The sequence below is a fragment of the Mauremys reevesii genome, linkage group 1 (assembly GCF_016161935.1).
Source record: "Mauremys reevesii isolate NIE-2019 linkage group 1, ASM1616193v1, whole genome shotgun sequence".
Taxonomy (NCBI): Eukaryota; Metazoa; Chordata; order Testudines; family Geoemydidae; genus Mauremys; species Mauremys reevesii.
Genome location: NC_052623.1, coordinates 41,947,423 through 41,969,698, shown reverse-complemented (window position 1 = coordinate 41,969,698; position 22,276 = coordinate 41,947,423). Strand labels below are relative to the sequence as shown.

Genomic DNA, 22,276 nt, shown 5'->3' with positions numbered 1-22,276 from the left:
TCAAGTGATCCATCCCCTGTTGCTCATTTACATCTTCAGGCAAACACCATCCCTGTCCATCTTGGCTAAGAGCCATTGATGGACCTATCCTCCATGAACTTATCTAGTTCTTTTTTGAACCCTGTTACAGTCTTGGCCTTCACAACATCCTCTGGCAAGGAGTTCCACAGGAGTTCACAGTATGTGAAAATATTACTTTGTTTTAAACCCCCTGCCTATTCATTTCATTTAGTGAACCCTAGTTCTTCTGTTGTGAGAAAGAGTAAAATAGCACTTCCTTATTTACCTTCTCCACATCAGTTATGATTTTATAGACCTACCATATCCCCCCTTAGTTGTCTCTTTTCCAAGATGAAAAGTCCCAGTCTTATTAATCTCTCCTCAGATGACTACTGTTCCATACCCCTAATAATTTTTGTTGCCCTTTTCTGAACCTTTTCCAATTCTTATATATCTTTTTTGAGATGGGGCGACCACATATGTACACAGTATTCAAGATGTGCGCGAACCATGGATTTATATAGAGGCAGTATGATATTTTGTCTTCTTATATATCCCATTTCCTAATGATTCCCAACATTATTAGCTTTTTTGACTGCCGCTGCACATTGAGTGGATGTTTTCAGAGAACTATCCACAATGGACTCAGAGATTTCTTTCTTGAGTGGTAATAGCCAATTTACCAAGATACATCCCAAGATAAAGGACTTGTGAACACTGAGTGGAGTCACCAGCAAATTAATGACTCTAGCCTAATCCATGCTGAAACCATAGGGATTGTGTTAGCGGGAAATAAAGTCTATACGGATGGAAATTGGAAAGAAATAATAAATTTTAATAATCCAAATTTAAATTCTGGAGATGCATCTATCAAAATTATCAATCTGGCTGAAAGTGACACTGGTATAAATCAATGTGTGTAAAAACAGGGACCTGGAATTGGAAAACAAAAGTTAATTTGAATGGTAGTGGTCCAAGTTTCTGTTCATCCTACCATAAATAAACCACATAGTTCCAGGGCACCAACAGAATTAGCAGCACAGTGTCCCCAAGTAGATCCAGAGCCACTTAGTGACTTAACTGCCACATTGGTACCTGGAACTTTGATAAATAACACAGGTTATGCATATATCTATAGTTTTAAATCTCTCATTGAAATATGGCTGAATCTGGCTACTGTGTAAAAGCAAATGTATCACTTCTGTATAATTCTTTGTTAATCAATATACTAGCTTCTTATCAGGAACATGCATGCAACCCAGCAGCCAGGCAAGAGACTGTCCTGCCATCTGGAACCTTCCAAACTAGAAAACTTCAAAGCGTAGGCTCAATTTCAAGACTATTCGGATCTGGAATGTCCATTTGGAACAGGGCTGATATGGAAAATATAAAAAGGCACATTAGCTATTTTGTGCATTGGGTGGCAGAAACAGCCTCAAACTCCATAATTTATGGCACTGAAGGCCTGGCTACTGAGGAACAGTATATGGGCTATAATATGCATGACATTGCTCAGCTGTTTAATCAAATACAAGTAAAAATGAATGAATTCATTGATGTAAACGACCTAAGGGCAAGAGAAAATCATGCTGGTAGGGAGATTACATGTACTGCTTATGGAAATTACATGCTAACCACCATGATCAATTCATTAGGGAATACTGAAAAAGGAAAACTGCCTGACCTTATCAGAGATGAGCAGTTAACTGAATGGTAGTCTCCTTAGTACATAAAATCTATAGTAAATCAACATGTTAAATTATGTAGGCAAATTCCTTTTAGCACAATTAATAATTTGGGACCAGTGACACCGCATCCTAATCGAGGCATGTACTATTCAAAACAGTCCTTTTACTGTAAAAAGTGATACTGTATCACTACCAATACTGGATCCTGACAAATTGATTATGGTCCATTCAGTAGGTTACCTGAAAGATGACATCTACGAGGAATGACTGGATCTACTGCAACTGTTAGTGTTCCACACGGCGACACAAACAGGGAGAAAACCACACATGGCTTGTTGTTTCATTAGAGGATATCAATACGTGTGCCGGTGTGATGTTTTTGACATTGCCACTCCCACTGTGTGGTCACAATGGCTCACCTCAGCACAAAGAGACAAAGAAGCTAGCCACTCCTGTCTCTTGTCCAGGAAAACTTACCAAGTGGAGACAACCAGCTGTATGGATAACCTATAATATGAATGGACAGTATTGCATAGTAACTGATCACAACAAAATTATATATGGAAACCTCACTTGTGGTGTCACTACTTCAAATTTTTGTTTTACTCCTCATGTACGTAATATTGTGGGACACACTGCCTATCCCAGTTTTTCAAAACCAGTGATCTGCTAGGTCACCCCAATCCTTGACTGGGAGCCAGCCTTACCCTGCTCCGCTCTGAGAACCCCCACTCCGGGGTTGTTCATGCACAGCCTCTGGCATGTAAGCTGCTTCCAGCTACTTGCAACTGAATGACACTAGCCAATATCTCCGGTCCCAGACACAACCCTAAGAACCAGAGGGGTAGCCGTGTTAGTCTGGTTCTGTAGAAGCAGCAAAGAATCCTGTGGCACCTTATAGACTAACAGACAACCCTAAGAACCTCCATCTTGCAGTGTCCAGTTATGCCCACTGGACACTGCGAGCTTATATAAGTTCATCAATTTAACAAAGTAATTGATATGTACCAGGCTTGTTATCCCCCCGGGAGCCTCTGATACACTGCAAACCAAACACACTGCTTCAGGTAGAATAAACAAACATTTATTAACTATAAAGATCGATTGTAAGTGATTATAAGTCAAAGAGTAACAAGTCAGCTTTGGTCAAATGAAATAAAAGCAAAATGCATTCTAAGCTGATCTTAACACTTTCAGTGTCCTTACAAACTTAGATGCTTCTCACCACAGGCTGGCTGGTTACTTTTCAGCCAGGCTCTCCCCTTTATCAGGCTTTCAGTCACTTGGTGGTGGTGTCTGTAGATGTAGGTGGAAGAGAGAGAACATGGCAAAAGATAGAAGGGAGAGACAATGTCCTTTCTTTCCTCCTGGCTTTGTCTCCCCCACCCCCCCTTCAGAGTCAGGTGAGCTTTGCCTCATCGCAGTCCCAAACTGCCCAAAGGAAGTGTGTGGGGGGATGACTCCCTCGAGGGTCTAACAGATTCTTTTGTTGCTGCCTAAGCCAGAGTCCATTGTTCCTGTGAGGCTGGGCTGGGTTTGTCCCATTCATGCCCTGATGAGGTGTGAACTGCCTCTCTGTTCTTGGAGAGTTTTTGCCTAGGCTTGCTTTAAGCCATGAGGATAGATTTTCAGCCTCATAACTATATACTGAAATTATAACCTATAACCTTACTATAACATTACTGCAACAATTACTATAACATCACTATAACAACCATGCTCAGTGCATTATAAGCCTTCTGAAGACACCCAACATGACAAACTTTGCATTGGATACCACACAATCATTTCATAACGATGAACATGGGGGTGCTGGGTGTTCCCCCAAGGGACAGATCATACCCACTCATTTCAAAATTTAAAAACATTGCTAAACAGAAAAGATGCACACTTCATCCAGATTAGCAATGACATACACAAGACAAAACAAGTCTTGAATGACTTTATTCATGATCGGCATCTCAAAATACTTATTTCCCACACCAGGATAGGGGTTGCATTTAAAGCTTTGCTTGTGTTACAAGGTGTATTTGTATTGGCTGTATTAATTTCATATTGTCACTTATGTAATCTGTTAAAATGCTTTAAATCACACAAAGGCCTCACCATTGCTTCATGTATTGATTTGGCAAAGATGCTGCCCTGACTATAACAATCAAGGCAACACAGGGGCTTGTTGACTAACATACACTGGCTAGTATACATATATATTATGTATACATTTAAGTATACATATTAAGCATTAGTAGCTATACAATGTAGAGTGGCCTGCACTTTTATTATAATCCTGAACACTTAGGGTAGGTCCATACTTACCCGCCGGGTCGACGCGGAGAGTTCGACTTCTCGGAGTTCGATCTAGACGCGATAGTTCAAACTCCGAACGCGCTCCCGTCGACTCCGGAACTCCACCACCGCGAATGGTGGTGGCGGAGTCAATGGGGGAGCCGCGGAGTTTGATCCCGTGGCGTCTGGACAGGTAGGAAATTACCTTAGTTCGACCCCCCCCGTAGTGTAGACCAGGCCTTATGCCAAGTATCTCATAACACCTTGTATCAATTGAAGTAAACCTTGGATTGAATAGAGAGGAAAATTGTCAGAATTGGAATAGATTTCTTCATAACTAACACAACAAAAGGAGTTGTTCACACAAACCTAGGAGGTGCCTTTATTCCCCCCTAGTAGCTGGAACGTGTGTGCTCAAAACAAAGAGAAGGGTGCATAGTCTTGTGGAATGCATGGGGTACAGCATAGTACTAGAACAAGGTAAAAAGCTGACTGACTAAATGACATGTACAGTACCTTTTTCTGGTAAGCAAGTAGGGTATAAAAGGATGGCTTTAGGGGCACACCATCTTCCTAAAGGGAATGTAACATGGCTGCATGGAACTGCTCTTTGGAGACTGGTATCATATAGAACCTGTTGCCTATACCATATTAATACACCTGACTGACATTAGTAATTTGGTCTCAAACAAACAACTCTACTCCTCTGACAGAATGGAACTATCAGTCTTTATCCTAGAGCTTGAGTTGATCTTTTAGATATGCTGGGTCCAAAGCACCTTGAACTTGACTTGATATTCTATGGGAAGCCAGGGTACAGAGCAACGGACAGCTGATATTTGCTTACTGCAGCTCATATTGCCGAGAAAACATTCTGTATATGATCCTTGTCTTTTAGACTAAGATTTTCAGTCCTAGGAATAGGTCTACTTAAATATTTTACAGCATGGACCAGATTTTCAGCATTTAATATGTACTAGTATAGGCAGTAAACCCCAATCTTTCTAAAAGCTGTGTGTTTATATTTTGCTCAATTTAGCCACAAATTCACTGCCCTGGTCTCCTTCTCCCTCTCTGACACTCATTGAGGTTGAACAGTACTTATGTAACATGCCTGAAGTATGTTAGAGGTGTGTCTAAAAAAAAGTAGGTAATGGGTGGATCAATTATTTGTTATACTTGTTATGGCAAAAAATGGAAAAGGAATGAAAAATGTAAAATAAAGCAATAGCTATAGGTTTTGTACACAAAATAACCTTTATTTTCTCATTTTAAATACAAAACAGAACAGTAATAGATAGCATGAAAATGGCATTGAACATAGGAATTAACATCAGGGCTACCTTTGTAAGTTTAGTGCAATTCCTTCCTTTCCCTAACCCCTTGGAGAAAGTAACGGACAACTACTGAGACTGCTATCCTGGTCCTTTGTGTTACTCCCGCATGTTGCCAGCAAGCTGCTACTTCATTGTCAGTTCTGAGAAAATGAAACAAGCAAAATTTACATTCATGTACAAACCTCGGCTGCTAAATGACTAAGCCCCGCTGTCTTTCACATAAGACCACTGAGGGCCAGGTGTTCTACTGCGCTAGGCAATGTACATTCCAGTAGAAGGCTCTAAAGCACCAAAATGACTTCTGAATGTGGCCCATCCATGAAAATCTCACCACCAAACTGATTTTAGGGAACATGCTAATGTGCACTTAATTTGTGAGCATATGGACAGTGCCTTTCCTGAGAAATTCCTGCTCTTTTAACCTTCTACAAAGACCCCAAGTTTAACTTCACAGACCTTAAAATGTTTTCTATCCATCCCTCCCCAGCCCTGCACACAAATATTCAAAGATGGCCAGTCAAAGCCAACATCCCCCTCCTCCAAACTAAAAGTAGTTGGGTTATTGCCTTAAGAATAAGGTTGCTGTCCAACTGGTTTCAGACCAGTCTCAGTACGTCCAAACCAGTTCTTCATTCTTTCCTGCATTACACTTTTCCTTCTCTTTCCCCATGTCTAGGATAGAGGTCATCAATAAATATAGTGGAGAAGGTCTAACCTGATGGTCCCTACGCATACTAATGTCAGCTGTGTACATTAATTTCCCAGTGCTATTGGAAAGGCTGTAGAGAATTGGTACATTAAAGTTACCCTGGGACCCACAGGTGACCCAAATATAGTTGCGGGCACTACTTACAAGTGTTTCATTTCTTTTGCCCCTCTTGCAAACCCGGATGCTATTGTCCCTCATGATTTTTCTCAACCAGGTGGTCCCAAAAGAGTGAGCAGAGAATCATATGGGGGTAGGTAAATCAACCAGGACAATGGTGGATTAATAAATGGCTCAGGGATATTTGCAAGCTTCCATAATCTTACAGTAATACCTTCTAAACCCACCACACTTACTGCCACTGAACACTCAGAAAATCCCTCACATGCATTTGTAGTGTGGTACGCTTCTAAACAGGTAAAAGGAGAAAATGACATCATATTGCTGGAATGGGCCCACAACATTGCCAACCAGAGCTCTGTTTTGTTAAACATTATTGACCCACAAGTAGGGCAAAGCAGTGTGGTAATTCACTGTGTATTCCAGCAAACATTTGCAACAGTAATACTGTACAGCCTTCTACGTTTCTTTTTTTTATTTAAAGGAAAATGCCACTATCAATTAAATCCTCTCTCACATAATGGATCTGTAGTTGTGTGTGTAGGAAAACTGGTTACAATCACATTTTATGCAGGCAGGCATTTGAAAGTAAGAAGTTTGTGTATTTGGACTATTGAACAAAATGTTATTGAACTTTGTAATAATGCTAGAAAAAAAGAAAAGCATTGGCAAAGTTCCATAAACAAACAAGCAGGCAGAACACTGAATATTAAAGTTTGAAGTTAAAAAGGAAAAAAACTGAACTGAGCACATACATGTTAATATATGCCTGTTGTAAAGTAATGGCATACAAAGGATCTTTCAGTATGAAGGCTGAAAGTTACATTTTCATTTAACAGTGCCTCCAGATTTTATGAAAAATGTATATGCCTATAGTTCTCTAAGTCATTTTAATGTGCATGCTTGTATAGCCTATTTGTCAAGGGCTTGATCATCAATTAAAATTTATCTCTCCTTTTATACATGCCTTATAAGTGGTGTTACTAATAAACCTATAATTATGTAATATAGTTGCTGTAATTAAATGTAAATTTTAGAGTATCTAAAGATAAAAGGGTTAAATTATACAAATTTGTAAAATTGTTTACAAAAAGCTCAAGCTAATGCACGCAGGGGTATGACAACTGTACACCACACAGTTAATAAAATTAAACAAATTGTAAAGAACGTAAAAGGGATTACACAACATAAATGGTAAATAGTCTCCCACGGTGCTTTAATGCAATTCTGCATCCCATTGCGATGTTTTTAGTGTTTCAGATATTGGTAGTGATCCTATTATTGTGGCATGCTGGATTAAGCAATTGCGGCATATGCCCTTTAAAAGAATTGAAATGGTTACATTGTCCTAGTGAGGCAAAGTCAGGGGTAATAAGGTATTGTGCCCACAAGAAGCCACACCTGCTCGGTCTCAAAGGGAGCCTGGAGCTAATGTTGGACAAGGCCAAATACCCACTGAACCTACTAATTGATATGATTGAGTGTATATAAAATATGTCAACCATCAAGGAGGTTATACCAGAGAATGAGTTACTCCTATTATAAATCTTGCCACTGTTGTGTGTTAAGTAAGCACACCACTGAGGTACCATTCCACCACTAGCTGAAGGTAAGAGAACACGTAGCAGCAAAAACTGGTGGGAAAATAAAAAGCACTGGTGAGGCAGTTAATCATAAGGTTGGGTGCATTTAGATATTATGTTGCAACGCTGGTGTGCGCACCAAGGGTTCTGACAGAAAGATATAAGCAAAAGTGAGAAAAATAAGAGTGGTATAAGAATCAGAGTCAGTCAGTCAGTGAGTGTGTATGGAAGAGCAGAAAGAAAAGAGAAGAGACCCAAGGAAGACTTGACTCAAGAGACTTAAGAACTACTAAGGAGCTGCTGTCAGTGACCCATGGAAGGCTGGTCATCAGAAACAGGGCGCCACCACTCAGCATCACTCCCAATTGTATGTAACTTCGATTCCGGGTGCTCTTAGTCTATTGTGACAGGGACTGCTGTGCTGTGTTAATAAAGTGTTTTGGGTTTTTTTAGATACTGCTTGTGTCAATCACTTATCGGACAAATGTGCCATGTCCCCTTGCTACTCCTGAGACCACCCTACCTGAGAGAAATACTTGGGGTAACAAGCCCTGCTGAGATTAGTCACCCCTTCCCTGCTCAGCATGCAACCACATCCCTGCCATTTCCTATAATGTGTTCTTGTGTTTTAATTTATGATCTTGCCCTTCAGTCTTTCTTCAGCCCCGGGCTCTTACAAAATTCCTGATTGTTCATAGCTTTTTCCTCGCTGGAAAGTGATACAATGACAACCACCATCTTACTAGAGCATTCCCAACCCTTGGCTTCTGCATTCCCAGGACAGGGTCACTATTTATCTCAACATATATTCTCAATCAGGACACCCCACATCCTCTCACCTGCCACACCTAAATAAAACCTATGAGGGATTTAAGGCAGCAACCTGCTGATCTCCTCACACCTTCATACAATACTACCAGCTGGACCTCTGCAAATCCCAGAGTACCTCCTTTGAATAGAGTGTCCTTCAAATGGCACCATATGGTAAGACCTTCCCTCCACAGGTACATCCACTAACTATCCATGTGACACAGAGCCAAAAAAGGTTAAGCAACGTGCAGCCTAAAGGACCCTAATTCAACCTTTAAAGACATATTAGAGAAGTATATAAAATAATTAGGGCTAGTCCTTCGAAATAGTTAACATAGCCATGTTAAATGGACTAGAGCTTTAAAAAGCAAACCTGTATTAGAGAATTAGAGGTAATACTAATTGTATGTGTTTACTTATATCTTGTTAGATGTTAGCCATGTAAACAGACAGTTCCTGTCTATTATAGTTATTGATTCAGAGATCAAAAAGGAATATTAACATTTAGATGAAGTTTGTGGTAAACTGTCTACGAACTGCTCAATTGATAATTACCTTATATTAATCCATGCAGTTAATTGCTGGTGATGTTTAGGAAATAGGTTACTTCAAAACACTATTGTTCATCCCAGGACTGCATAGTCAAAAATCTCTCTAAAAACTCTTGGCACCTAATCCTTTAATCTCAGATCTGATTAAGCTTTATTCGGGGGACGTTTGAGTCATAAGACTGAGATCTCCAGTCCCATCTGGACTGCCCTGATGTTGAATATTTGGACATTGCACTATAACCTATGGACTAATTCTGAAAGAACTCTATGCAACTCTGAAGACCACCAGCTCTACTATGAAACTGACCTAAGCATTCTATTCAAGTCTGTATGTATACTGATCTTTTAACCAATACTCTCTCTTTTTTAAAATAAATGTTAGTTTAGTTAATAAGAATTGGCTGTACGTGTGTATTTGGGCAAGATCTGAAATATTCATTAACCTGGGAGGTGTCCGATCCTTTGGGATTGGTAGAACTTTTTATATGATGAACAAGATTTTCAAATCATCATCATATTTGACTTGGCTGTCTGGGTGGAAGCCCAAGGCTGGGTTGCTTTAAGGGAACTGTATTTTTGGCTTCTGGGTAACCAGTAAAAGATCGTGAAAGCTGTTTTGTTTCTGGCTTGGTAAATCCAAGTATTGGAATAACCACCAATTTGGGGGATTATCAGCCCCATTCTTTGCTTGAGTAGGGCAAACTGCAATCTCAGCCGCCCCCCCGTCACAATCCAGAATGCTGGTTATAGGCTGGGAGAGGAGATGGTCATATGACTACGGGGGAAAATAAAGGCAACATTTTTTTCTCTTCTTCTCCCACTCTACATATATCCTGACTGTTCCCTCTGATGTACAGTGCCATTTCCTTTTGTGTGTGTGTGTTTACATTGGCCACAACCTCTCTTTCAGTGAGTAGCTCTAGCAGCTCTCTAAACTAGAGGGACAGAGGGAAGTTTAGAGAGACAGGGACAGGATCACAATTGATTGGCCTCCTTGCTTTTTGGCCCCCAACCTCTTACAAGCAGTCAGGCATGACAATTACTGCCAAGCAGCTCTTACTCTCTTAAAAAAATCCCATTTCTCTGATCCAGTAGCTCAGCAACTAACTATATATGAACAAATAACACAGGGAACAAAGCTCAAAACTTGGCTCAAAACAGCTAAAAAAATCTTTAGCATGAAAACAGATTTAAAAAGTGTAATATAATGAAAATAAAGAAGGTTCTTGGTTGGACATGGGTGTCTTTTCTAATGCTAAATTCTGAAACCAAGCTTAGGTAGAATAATTAAGAACAAAGTCAAGTTTCCAGGTCTCCTTGATTTCACATTTATTCCTGCAGTGCAGGTTCCTTTAGCAATGTTGACTGCACTCATGAAAAACATGATAGAATTATAAAATGTTTCTCACACATGAATGTATTTTAATCAAAGTCACAAACATTATGGATGATTGTGTCTCTTGCCCACACTAGAATGATTTTTGCCCTGCTAGTCTGAAAAAACATGCTGTACCTGGCCAAAAGGCGAGCAAGGTTATCAGTGTTTTCTGCAGAATGGATAGCAAATCTGTGGCCCAGAAGATAAGACACAAGACATTATATTAAAGAAAAATAAAGTTATCTGAGCACTCCACTGGTTGTAAACCAAAGACTTAAGCAACAAGACAGACTTCTCAAATAAAAGACTAGTTTACACTGGGATTTGAACTATGCATGTCATTTTACTATGATTACTACCAGTACAGTGAGTAACTGAGAGGAATAAATTAGAAGGCAAAAAGAGTGAAATTCTCCACTTGATGACTATTCAGTGAGTATGATATGCATCACAAAGTATTCCCCAAACCTTCTAAAAATGAAAGCAGAGAAGACATCAAAATAGCATTGCAAGTAAGAGAATAATTATTTTACCTGTATATGATTACTTTCTGCATAAAAGGTACGAAAGCCACTTTATAAAGTGTTATGCAACATTTAATACAGGATATTTTAAATATTTAACATATTAAGATATCCATGATCATTTGCAACTTTCTGAATGCAGCATTGATCCAATGAAAGTAAATGGAATTGAAGTCATAAAGGGTCAGATGCTGGGCTCCACAGCACTAATGACAGATTCTGGCCAATCAAGCCAGCAAAACTAGGCAAGGGAATACAACCCCTATGCATCATTTGGTGGCACAGTGTCTCCTACACTGTCCGCTTCCAGGGTTGTTGCTCCCTCAGGTTAAAAGCTGGAATAAGTTGGAGCAGACTCTACACTTATCTCTGGAGACTGGCCTTGCACAGAGCAGGCCCAGAATCAGCGGAGAGCAGTACCCTGCCCCCTCAGCTTGTGATAGGTACTCTCCAGATTACGTCCCAGGATCTGGCTCACATTATCTAATTGACATTACATGGGAGCGTTCAGAAGCTTGAATAACCAAGTATGAAATTAAGGCAGGAAACCAGGAGAAATGGAAAGGTCACATGACAAAAGATAGCTACAGAACAACAGAAGATTCTCTTTCAGCCTCACCATAGGGAGTTATTTTACCTCCCCCTGCCCCCCCCAAATATAAACAGGAGACATGTTAATGGATAAAATCATAATTGAACATAGTAGGGAACTAAATATATCAGAAGACTGAAATGGATAAAAAGCCCTTCACCTTTAAGTCATTGGTTCAAGTCTAACATAAGCTGGCAGAAGCTGAAGAAGTTACCACTCAATGCTAAACAATTGATTTCTGTAAGAGTTGTTTGTCTTATTTATTTCTTGTGGACACATTTCACAAAGACCATCACCACAACTACTTTCCTTACTGCAAGTGGTAGCGGAAGCGCCCTCTCAAGGATTTGTGGTACATGGCAACTGATTGTACTTACCCTTTGCATTGAGTTCTTGTGAACAGCATTGAGAAACATTGGCAGTATGGTATGAGGAAGCTTTCTGTCTGCAAGGGTTGCCAGTCTGAAAACTGCCATGAGCACTGAATATTCATTCAAAAATAGTATTTATTCCATAGAAAGAATAATCTTTGCATATATCAGAAGGCACAAAACATTCTAAATTTACTCTGTGCACCTTAAATACAAAACAGCTGAAATATAAGAATTGTAACATAATAAAAAGACGGCAAGGACAGTCAAAGAAGAAAGTCACAGCAGAATCAATACCTTGCTTGATAGTTTTCCTTCACCTTAGTTTGTTTATACAGTATTAGCTTCCTGAAAGTTCCATCAGCTTGCATAATTTGGTGAAATCACTGATAGATAGTTCTAGTACTATGCAATCAGTGATTTCACAAAGTGATTTATTCTGGAGGCAAAGATGTGCCAGAGAATTCCATGGACATATACAAATTTTTAAAAGAATCATAACATTTGTGTGCTGTATACTCCTGAGCAACACTGTTACTGAGGGTATTCAGCCCACATTTCTTGGTTTAAGTTACCTTTCATTTTAGATTTACATTTCACCTTTAAAAAGGAATTTAACATATAGCATAAAAAAGGACAGCAAAAGATCTGTCTCTACGTACATACACCCAACACACTTAAATCAAATTACAAAGGTGAGAAAGGAGGACTGAAAACTGTTTCACTGTATCTTTTGGTCCTCTGCTCACCTTGTAATATACACAGGAATTTAGAATAGGTGGATTTCACACATGGTGGTATTTCTAATATAGTAACTAGGAAAGAATACTATGCTCATTAAAAAATTTGCAGGGGAGGACACCAACATATCTTGCTAAAATGAATAGTCTTTTATATTACATTTTTATTTTGCAAGAAAATAAATTATACAACTTAAAAAATAAAATTCAAAAATTAAGCAGTACATCAAAATAGTTCAGCCGGACTGCCATAAAGAAACTGCTACCATTCAAAATTGTACAGCATTATCATCTCAGTATGTAGTGGCACACATTCAAAATTGTAAATACCATATGTAGATAGATATTACAACCTAGGAACTCAAGCTTGCTCAACACACCAGACTACATATAGTGTATATGACAGGAAAGCTTTCATGTATTGTTTATTTCACAAAGAATATTTCATATGACCTTGAAGAATTTACAAAGATAGCATCCCAATCATTTAGATGAAAATAGAAAACTGTTTTGAGTTTAAGACAGCAAATCTTTCGGTAAAACTATCAAATCTTTCACCCCATTGTGTTTTTAAAATTTGCATCTTACAGGATGACATCCCAATGCAAATAAATGTAAAATGCTGACTATTCAGAACATATTACACATTTAAGGATCGGTGAAAACAAGAAAGCCACCATTTGTTGTGTTTTTGAAATGTAATTGTATTATGCTCAAAACAAGTGCAAGAGAATTAGGTGACTAAACAGAAGCTATGGACACAAACAGTGGAAAGATAAAAATGGAAGACTTCAGAATTAAAACGGAGATCTTCATTAAGTTATTGGGACAGAGGAGGATTTAACAATGGTTTCTTAATTCAATGAGACATTAAGAATGTGATAAACTGTATTTTCGCTTCCGTCATCAGTTTTACTCCATACCTATTCACTGTGACACCATGAGGGGCACCATGTGTTTCAGATGCAGCACCTCTTTAAGCTAGGTCTTTGGAGATGTATAGTCTGCTAAACTTCAGCTTTAAAAGTGCATTGTTGCCATATTGCAAGTGAAGAATCTTTTTTATTTAGATCGGAATTCCTCCCACCCCCAAAACACTTTACTGCAAGTATCTACCTATTCCTCAGATAATATTAGCTTTAAATGCATGTTTGTGAAAGTAACCTGATGAAGGATGCTAAATGTGATTCTGCATCTTTAGGAAGTTGCTGGTGTGATTCTCAGATTCAAGTTTTTTTTCTTTTTTTAAACATAACATCTATTTTTAAATATAAACCGAAGGAAAATGTAGCAATGTTATAGACATGCTGTTAATTATAAATTCCCCTCATCCAAATAATGAAGTATGTTTAGATAACTTACAGGCTATAATTTTAGTATATGCCAGTGGGTGGGGAAGGGAGAAATGTAAATAACTAGCATTTAAAAGTCAGTTGCTGTCTGGATGCAAAATGAACTGGGACATAATTGTTTATGAAAGTCAATCTCAAAGTTGTCTCCTAGATTTTGGTTAGGGCTTAGAAATTAGTATTGCCCACTTTTATATTTAACTTGCTTGTGTGAGACAATACTTCATGGCTACTATTCTCTGATTTAATGTTGTAAACCGTTACATATTCAAAATAAGTGCTCAGATCATCATAATAGAATTATTTTAAAATTCTGGCTTGTTCGCCATTTCCCAATTATTCCCAAATGAGCATTTATTACTCTTAATATCAAGTTACAAATGCTGAAAATCTTGTGGCACCATACAAAAAGATTTCTATTCTTAGAACAAACTAATTTTAGTTTTCTAAATTTAAAATGTTGGCATGTGTATTACTGGCAAAATACAGAGAGCACCATTTACTTTTAATTCTGAATAGCAACATTTTAGGGCTAAGAATCTGACGTTTCCATGCTACCTTAAAGTTGAAATACGTTTTCACAGTATTCGCTCATTTATAAGCATCAATAAAGGCATATAAATATATGCAGTGAGATTTCAGAGTTTTATATTGCCACATATCAGGTTTTCTTGCTCTCTTGCATGTCCATAAAGCCTTCCTGGAACTGAAGATGTCTTATTCAGCAAGATGTCAAATATGCACTGTTCTAAGGAACTAGCACTGGAACATACTTCAGTGGTAGGACACACAGCCCTGGTCTACACTAAGAGTTCACATCAGTACAGCTACATCTCTCAGCGTGTGAAAAATCCACACTTCAGAGACATTATACCAATCTAACCCCCACTGTAAACAGAGCTAGGTTGACAGAAAAATTCTTCTGTCTACCTAGTTACTGCCTCTCGGGGAGGTGGATTACCTACACCAACAGTAGAATCCCTCTCCACGGTGTAGGCAATGTCTACACTGAAGTGCTGCAGCAGCAGCATTTTAAGTGTCAACAAGCCCACAGTCGGCTTAAGGCAGTAAAAGACCATCCTCACAATTTCTTTTTTTGTAAGATGCTCTTATTTTACGCATTACAGCAACCATGCAAAATTCAGTTCCCCACTCACCTAGGGAAAGGTTGGTTCTTTTTGGAAGAGTGTGTAACATTAAGGGATTACCCTCCATTATTGATCATCAAAAGCAAACAAGTAGATTCTGTGCCTGGGTTGGTAAATTTTCAGGGCAGTTTTTGAAGGGCTGCCTGATAGCATCTAACTAAGAGTATTCACATGACACTGAGTAAAAGCTGACTTACCTTCCACCCTCCACCCCTCCAAGGCAGATTCTCTGCTCCAGCAGTACTGATGTCATCAGTCGAATAAACACTTCAACATTTGAGGGGGAGTTAGCTATTACCAAGAGGCTACTTAACATGGCTGAAGGAAGATGTAACATTTAAAATTTGCCAAATACACATCAGGAATTTTGACAATTTCTCTTCACACACAAGAACTGGGAGTTTTTTCTTCCTTAAACCTTTGCAGGTCTCCTTTAGCTACTTCCGTTATCTCCTGCTCGCTTCAAAATCAATAGGCAGTAGCTGCTTTATGGATTTATTTATTTTAAAGGAGATTGACTTTTAGGCAACTAAGCGTCTAAACCCTAAAACATAAAGCCATTGGAATACCTGGATATGATGCTACTGTATGTGTACAGAAATTGCAAAGGGTTTTCTTCTCATAAGGGACTTGTGGATCAGTTACTTTTTAATGCCTTCAGATTTATGGAGTTATATTCAAACATATGGAATACAAATATTAAATGTACAAGGGAATACACTTAATATTTCTGTTCATTATAACAGACGCAGCCATGAAACAGATATGGGGAAGAAAGCTTCACCTTTCAAAAGGATTGTAATAAACCATTTGCTCAGATAAAATAAGCAATGTATATCCATATGTTTACAGCAAACAATATAAAACAGTGATCTCCTGCTTAAGGAAAAACAACATCCACAAGTTGGAAATACTTTTATGTCACTTGTATGTCAATATTAAAATCCAGTTACTATATTGAAGCACTGCTTGAGCCAACAGGTTGTTACTGTAACAAATACATATCTGTTGTGATGCATCTGTGTCTCTCTCAAATGTTATACATAAAAAGGATCACCAAAGGTGGACAATACATTTACTCTGTTGATCCAAAACACAAAGTGAAAGTGCTACTTCTAGTCCTAATTGCATTTAAAAACAAAAACAAAAACAAACTTAATAGCAGTTCCTCAGTGCATGAGTATTTGAAGGTCTTTTTTTGTGTGCAAGTACTGTTCATCTAAAAACCCAAACCTGTATTCTTCTTGGTGGGTGTAAATCAAATCTACTTTAAAAAGCTCACAATGGGCTCTTCATGAATGCAAGTTTCCCACAAAACAGCATGCTGTTAAAGTGTGCAACATGAAGGGAATGCCATCATGCTAGCTGAATGAGATTGGCAAAATATAGTCCTCTTGTAAGATAAGGCAGGGATTTTAATATGTAATGAAAGTCAAAATAAGTCCTTCTCCAGCACAAAAAACTGTTGCAGCTGTCTGCCCAAGCACCCTTCAATTTGTGTTCTTGGCATCTTACAGTCTTCAAATTATGCCATGTATATGAAGGTGTTGATATCCGATTCATCTCTTCTGATATATTTGTGCTCTATAAGCCATTCAATTTGCTCTTTTATCATTTTCTTTTGTGGCAAGAACATGTTTTTCAATATTTCTACCAGTTCAGTCTGAAGCTGAGCATTAGTAATTTTCTTCCGCATTTTCATTATTTGGATAATAGCCTCCTAGTAGGGGGGGGATAAAAAAGAAAATGTTTTTGGAAATATCGGGTACAAGTGGCAAAATGAATACACAGGGTTAATTGGGAGGCTGTGGGAAAGGAAAGAGCAATTCAGTTTGATGAACACCAATTAATTTTTTTTCCCCCTCAATATGTTGCTAATAGGAAATTTAGCCTCTCAGGTTATAACATTAGATCCTAAAGAAAGTATATATAGTAGACCTTAGTAAAAGCAATCTAGAGCCAACTTCTGCTTTTGTTCATGTCCAATCAATCCTACTGACTTCAGTGGATGTGCATGGGTGTAAATGAGGGCAGGATCTTACCTTGAGGAAATCACTCCACATATATGCATATTTAACCAGTGTGAAATGCAATAACTATGTGGATTAAATGGGTGAGATGACTAGCCTTTAACATCTGGAAAAAATAATGAATGGTATACAGAAGGTCGTTTGGGAACACAAGAACATGGTGATAGTCAAGGAAATTAAAAACTGATCAAAGAAAATACTTGTTCCACACAATGAATAATTAGACTGTAGAATTCAGTACCATTCGAAGTTGCAGAAGCCAAGAACTTAGCAAAATTCAAAGAGAGATTGGAAATTTATATGGATAACAATATCAAAGATAATAGGTAATGCCAACAAAAATTTTGGAAGGAATATTAAACCTCATTCTTCAGGGTTTAAACCCATCTCTAAACTATTAGAGACCAAGGTAAGATCTAATGTGGAGAGCAGAATACTCCACATTCACCTACTGCAGGATTCATAACATTCCTTTGAAGCATCTAGCACTGGCCACTGTCAGAAGCAGGACAGTGAACTAGACAGACTACAAGTTTGATCCAGTATGGCAATCTCTATGTTCCTATGAAGTCTGGTTTAAAACTACATGTTTTGGTCAGCAAATATCTAAGATGGGAATAGTGATGATTTTATTGTCCATATCAGTTATGGACCAAGTGCCTTCAGTCGTTCACTGAAGAAAAAAGGGCACACTCCATGTTTTTAATAACCTCTAAGAGGAAAACATTAAAAGGGGGCTGGTTTTCTCTGGGCTTACAACAGAATGCCTCTAAACAAGACTACTTTGGAATGATCTGCACTGTAGAGATCTTTGAAGTTAGTATGCTACACGGATCTATACTTTGAATAATAATTTGTCAGCTAGCTTGGTAAGAACTGAAAGTCACATCCTACAACCATCCTTCTTAATTCACCTAACCAGAATTGAATACATTTCATGAAGAGGTTGGTGGATGGAGAGTATACAGTTAACTGCTGAGAGGATGATTAAGAGTTATGATGGAATTCAGTCACCAACTTTTGAAGGAATTTAGAAGGCATTCATCGTGCTACCCTGCTTTGTGGTTGGTATACAACATGGGTCAGCCACTAAGGCATTCACTCACTCCGTGTGCTAAAGTAATTGTAATTAGAAAAACTCTTTCCTTTGAAAAACAAGCTCTCAGGCATCAAGGGGCTCAAAAGGCGTTTTCATCAGCTTAGCCATGACCGTGCATAAAATCAAGCTTTCTGTTGAAAGAAGAGCCAAAATGTCAAGTGGACCCAGGTGGCACAGTTTGCTAGACAGCTGGCTGCAGTGACCTAGGGCTCTAATCCTTGACCATGATCAGAAAGAAACTGCAAGTTTAAGTTAATATAAAATGTTGAGAGTCCACTGCAAGGGGTAGTGTATGGTAGTTCTACTGACTCCAGTGAGGGTTATCAGCTCAGAGACTTTCCATATGGGTATGTATTTTTATAGAACTGCATTTTTTATTACATTTGTAAAGTACTTTTAAACCTTCTCTAGAAATTAAATGAAATAAGGGACGTTAAAGCTTCTTGAAGAAAGCATGTCACTCTTTTGCACTTGAAGTCTGATAAGTATTTCACAAGAACGCTGCTTTCACCCATTCTGTGTATAGAATAGTCAAAGAAAAGTTAAAACCATGATTCATTGTTTCTTCATCTTTGTCAAGAACTTCTGCCCTGGCTGGAGTGAGACTCAATATCTCACTGTCCCCACTACAAAGTGTCCACTCCCATTGCATTGCTCTCTGCCATTTACAGATGACAGTTTGTTGTTACATCAGAACAGAAGGTCGATATTATCTGTAAACAAATACAAATAGGCACTCACCAGGGCTCAAATGGAGCCTGTAAGTCAAAACTAAGCATCCCACCCTCATCCTATCCCATCACTGAATCTCAAATTTAATCTGAGTGAACCCCTTTACAAGCAAGAAATTAATTTTGCTTCCAGAAGTCAGTCAGTTTTTGACATCCTTGCCCAGAGCCCTCACAAGAAAATCAGCTACAGCTGTGTTTTCTGTGATTTGGACACCTGCTTGCTGGGAACTGGACCATAAATTAGACCACTGACACCTTTCACACAGGGTTACCAGATACCCATCTGATGGGTAACAGCTTTCATTTACTACTGATTGGTTCTGCATACAAACAAATTGCCTAGGTGAAAAGCTGGATATCTAATGCTGATTTTCTGACTCATCTAGTCATCATCTGTACAGTCTTCAAAGGCTTAAACACAAGTTGGTAACAGTTCAGAATTTAGTTATTTTCAAAAATCTGCAGATTTTTACATTGAAAATACATAACTACAGTATAGATACCCTCGAGGTAAGCAAGTGATTTCAGCATATAAGCAGGGGACAGATGGGCTATTGACACCTAACAACTGGGAATGTTGCTTTTTGACACCCAGGAAGCACCCAAGGCATTTGATAATGGGAGGGTATGAGTCTCCCTCTTTTGGGGAAGAGACGAGACACTAGATTTGAAGGGGTGTGGAGGGTAGGTTGAATTTCCCATTCTGTACCCCCCCACTGTCCCTTGATAGCAGCTAGCTCCCCACTGCACGCCATCCCAATATTTGCCACTACATCCAGCAGTGAAGTACGTTAGCTTGAGGTTTCTGCTAGAATGATCAGCAGTCACTTATACATTGAACTACATTGTCATTTATACCAGTCTTTTGTTTCTGAGTTAATACGTAACTCAGATAAATTGGAGTTGGGCAGCAAACACCTCTCAGAGCTATTGTTTCAGGCTGACTTCAGTGACAAGTTCACGTTTGTTTCAAATTCTGAAGGTTTTCTTCACAACCATAAGGGCTAGAGACTGGATATTTTTAAATGGAAACTTACATTTGGGAGCAATGCTGCGGAATACATAGTTCCCATGTTGAAGACATTTATGAAACTTTCTCTCCAAAAAAAATGCATGCATTGGAAACCCTTTTCCAAAACAATCCCCCCACCCCCACCCACTGATGAGCCTCGAAATCTGGGATTCTCTAACTTCACTGCGCCGCAACCCCCTTCTGACAACAAAAATTACTATAGGACCCCAGGAGGGGGGACCGAAGCCTGAGCCCACCCAAGCCCCACCGTCCCAGGGAGCGGGGCGGGAGAAGGAGAGGAGAGGAAAGGAAGCAAAGCCCAAGGACTACAGGCCTCCCCTGCCTGGGGATGAAACCTGAGCCTTGCCACCCAGGGCTGAACCCCTTGGGCTCGGGCTTTGGCCCTGGGATTCAGCCCAACCCCAGCAAGTCTAACTCCAGCCCTGGTGACCCTATTAAAATGGAGTCACGACCCACTTTGGGGTCCCAACCCCCAGTTTGAGAACCGCTGGTCTAAATAAATAAAACAAAGGAAATACAGTTTGAAAACAGCCTTTTTCAAGTGATACAGAATAGAAAAAATAAGTACTTTTAAACAATAGCGGTAAAGCAGCATAACGACCCAGACTCCTTGTGCTCTGCAGACTTCGTGAGGTTGAGCTTAAAGCTATTTTTATCCAGTTTAATAAGCTTTTCATGGAAGAACATCTCAGAAACAGAGGTGGCATATGGTAGTAGTAGTACACCAAAGGAAATGGGACTGTTTTACATTGCTCTGTTAAACTTTACTTACCTGGGTTCGTAATATTCTTAGCTGGACAATTCCTTCATTCTCCTCTTCTCGCATTCTTTCTGTAGTGAGTTGCAACCGGCCAATCAAGTTTATCTTACCCCTTTTCTGAACTTTAGCATTTTTTCTGAAAGAGTCAATTATATATGAAAATAAGCCAAAACATACCCATTTTACATTAAAAAGGAATTTACATTAGACTTACAGCAAAGCAGTACTGACTTAGTATAACAGTACTGCAGCAATGGTTGAAAATGGCTCGTTGGCAGTCAATACACAATTCAAAACCCCATCCCCAAAATGTGTAGGTTAGTTTAATGCATCAACAGATGAAAAACAACACAACAGATGTCAAACTGACAGGCTGGACTGTGGTATTATGTAGTTTTACAGACAAAAATACTTCATGTACAATACTAAGTTCAGGGTTCTGGATAAGGAGTTTATACAAAAATAAAATTAGGAAGTTGGGCTACTTTATTGTTCATCATAGAGGCCAGCTGTCTATCTATCACAAACATATGAAAAAAAAATCAGATAAATTATGATAAATATGATAATCATGGTGACGGAATTATTCAATTTTCACCCCCAACATTTTTCCAGACTGTTTCCTCTGTATCATGGTGTCCTGTCATCCGTTCTCCCAGGGTACGTTCCAAGAAGGAAGCAGGGACATCTTCAGCCCTTTGCATGGGACTCAGCAGCTACTGGGGACTAAGCAGCAGTTGTCACTATATCCCCCCTCTAACAAGGCCAAGCAGCAAATAGAGAGTCACAGAATATGATCCCCACTGCAAGCCGCCATTCATGATAAAAAGAGCTAATATCTTCTACATCAAGTGCCCTGAAGCAAATGTATATCAGATGATGTTAATGTTTTATTTCTATAGCATCTTTCATTCTGAAGGATCCCAAAGCATGAATATGAGATTTCTACACTCCTCACTGCAATACGGTCACCTCTATTGTAAGATACAGTAGCTGAGCCACTTTTTAACAGTGCACAGAAACATTAAACAATTTAGAACAAGAAGTGAAAATATCAGTCCTATTGTTTCTGACACCATAGGGTAAATGTAGATAGTATCAATCTTCTACTCAGATTCTGTTCTAACACACTTATTCCTGCTTGAAGTGCCGTGGATTCATTAGCGACAAGTCATCAAAACCTCAATTTTGCATCTCATTGCTAAGTGATTAAGAAATCAACTTATTTCAAGAGAAATCCTTTAGTACTAAAACATTATATATTTTTATTTTCAAAGAATATCTTACATTAAACTGAACTCCTGGTTCACTGAGAAGAGAGTTCCTTCTGTAAAGTCTTTGGGCGAATTAACTTGAGGTTCATACAATAAAACCTGACGTTTCAGCTTTGGAAATGCTACAAGAGACTACAGAGAAAAGGGAGAGGGGAAGAGACCATGA

At 38.8% G+C, this 22,276-nt stretch overlaps 1 protein-coding gene across 6 annotated transcripts in view; it reads right to left on the bottom strand.

Moving 5' to 3' along the window:
* Positions 1 to 5,300: 5,300 nt before the first annotated feature.
* CUL5 (cullin 5) overlaps positions 5,301 to 22,276 on the bottom strand; it is a 91,037-nt gene continuing 74,061 nt past the window's right edge. For 5 of the 6 annotated variants that reach the window (XM_039537387.1, XM_039537397.1, XM_039537379.1 and 2 more), the window contains exons 17-19: positions 22,124 to 22,242; positions 20,849 to 20,972; positions 12,831 to 16,903 (exon numbers count right to left, since the gene is read on the bottom strand). In XM_039537387.1, coding sequence (XP_039393321.1) covers positions 16,709 to 16,903; positions 20,849 to 20,972; positions 22,124 to 22,242 — 438 coding nt within the window. In that variant the 3' untranslated portion in view covers positions 12,831 to 16,708. Of the gene's footprint in view, positions 5,452 to 12,830; positions 16,904 to 20,848; positions 20,973 to 22,123; positions 22,243 to 22,276 lie in introns of those variants that run through there. The other variant, XM_039537421.1, reaches the window with a different exon arrangement.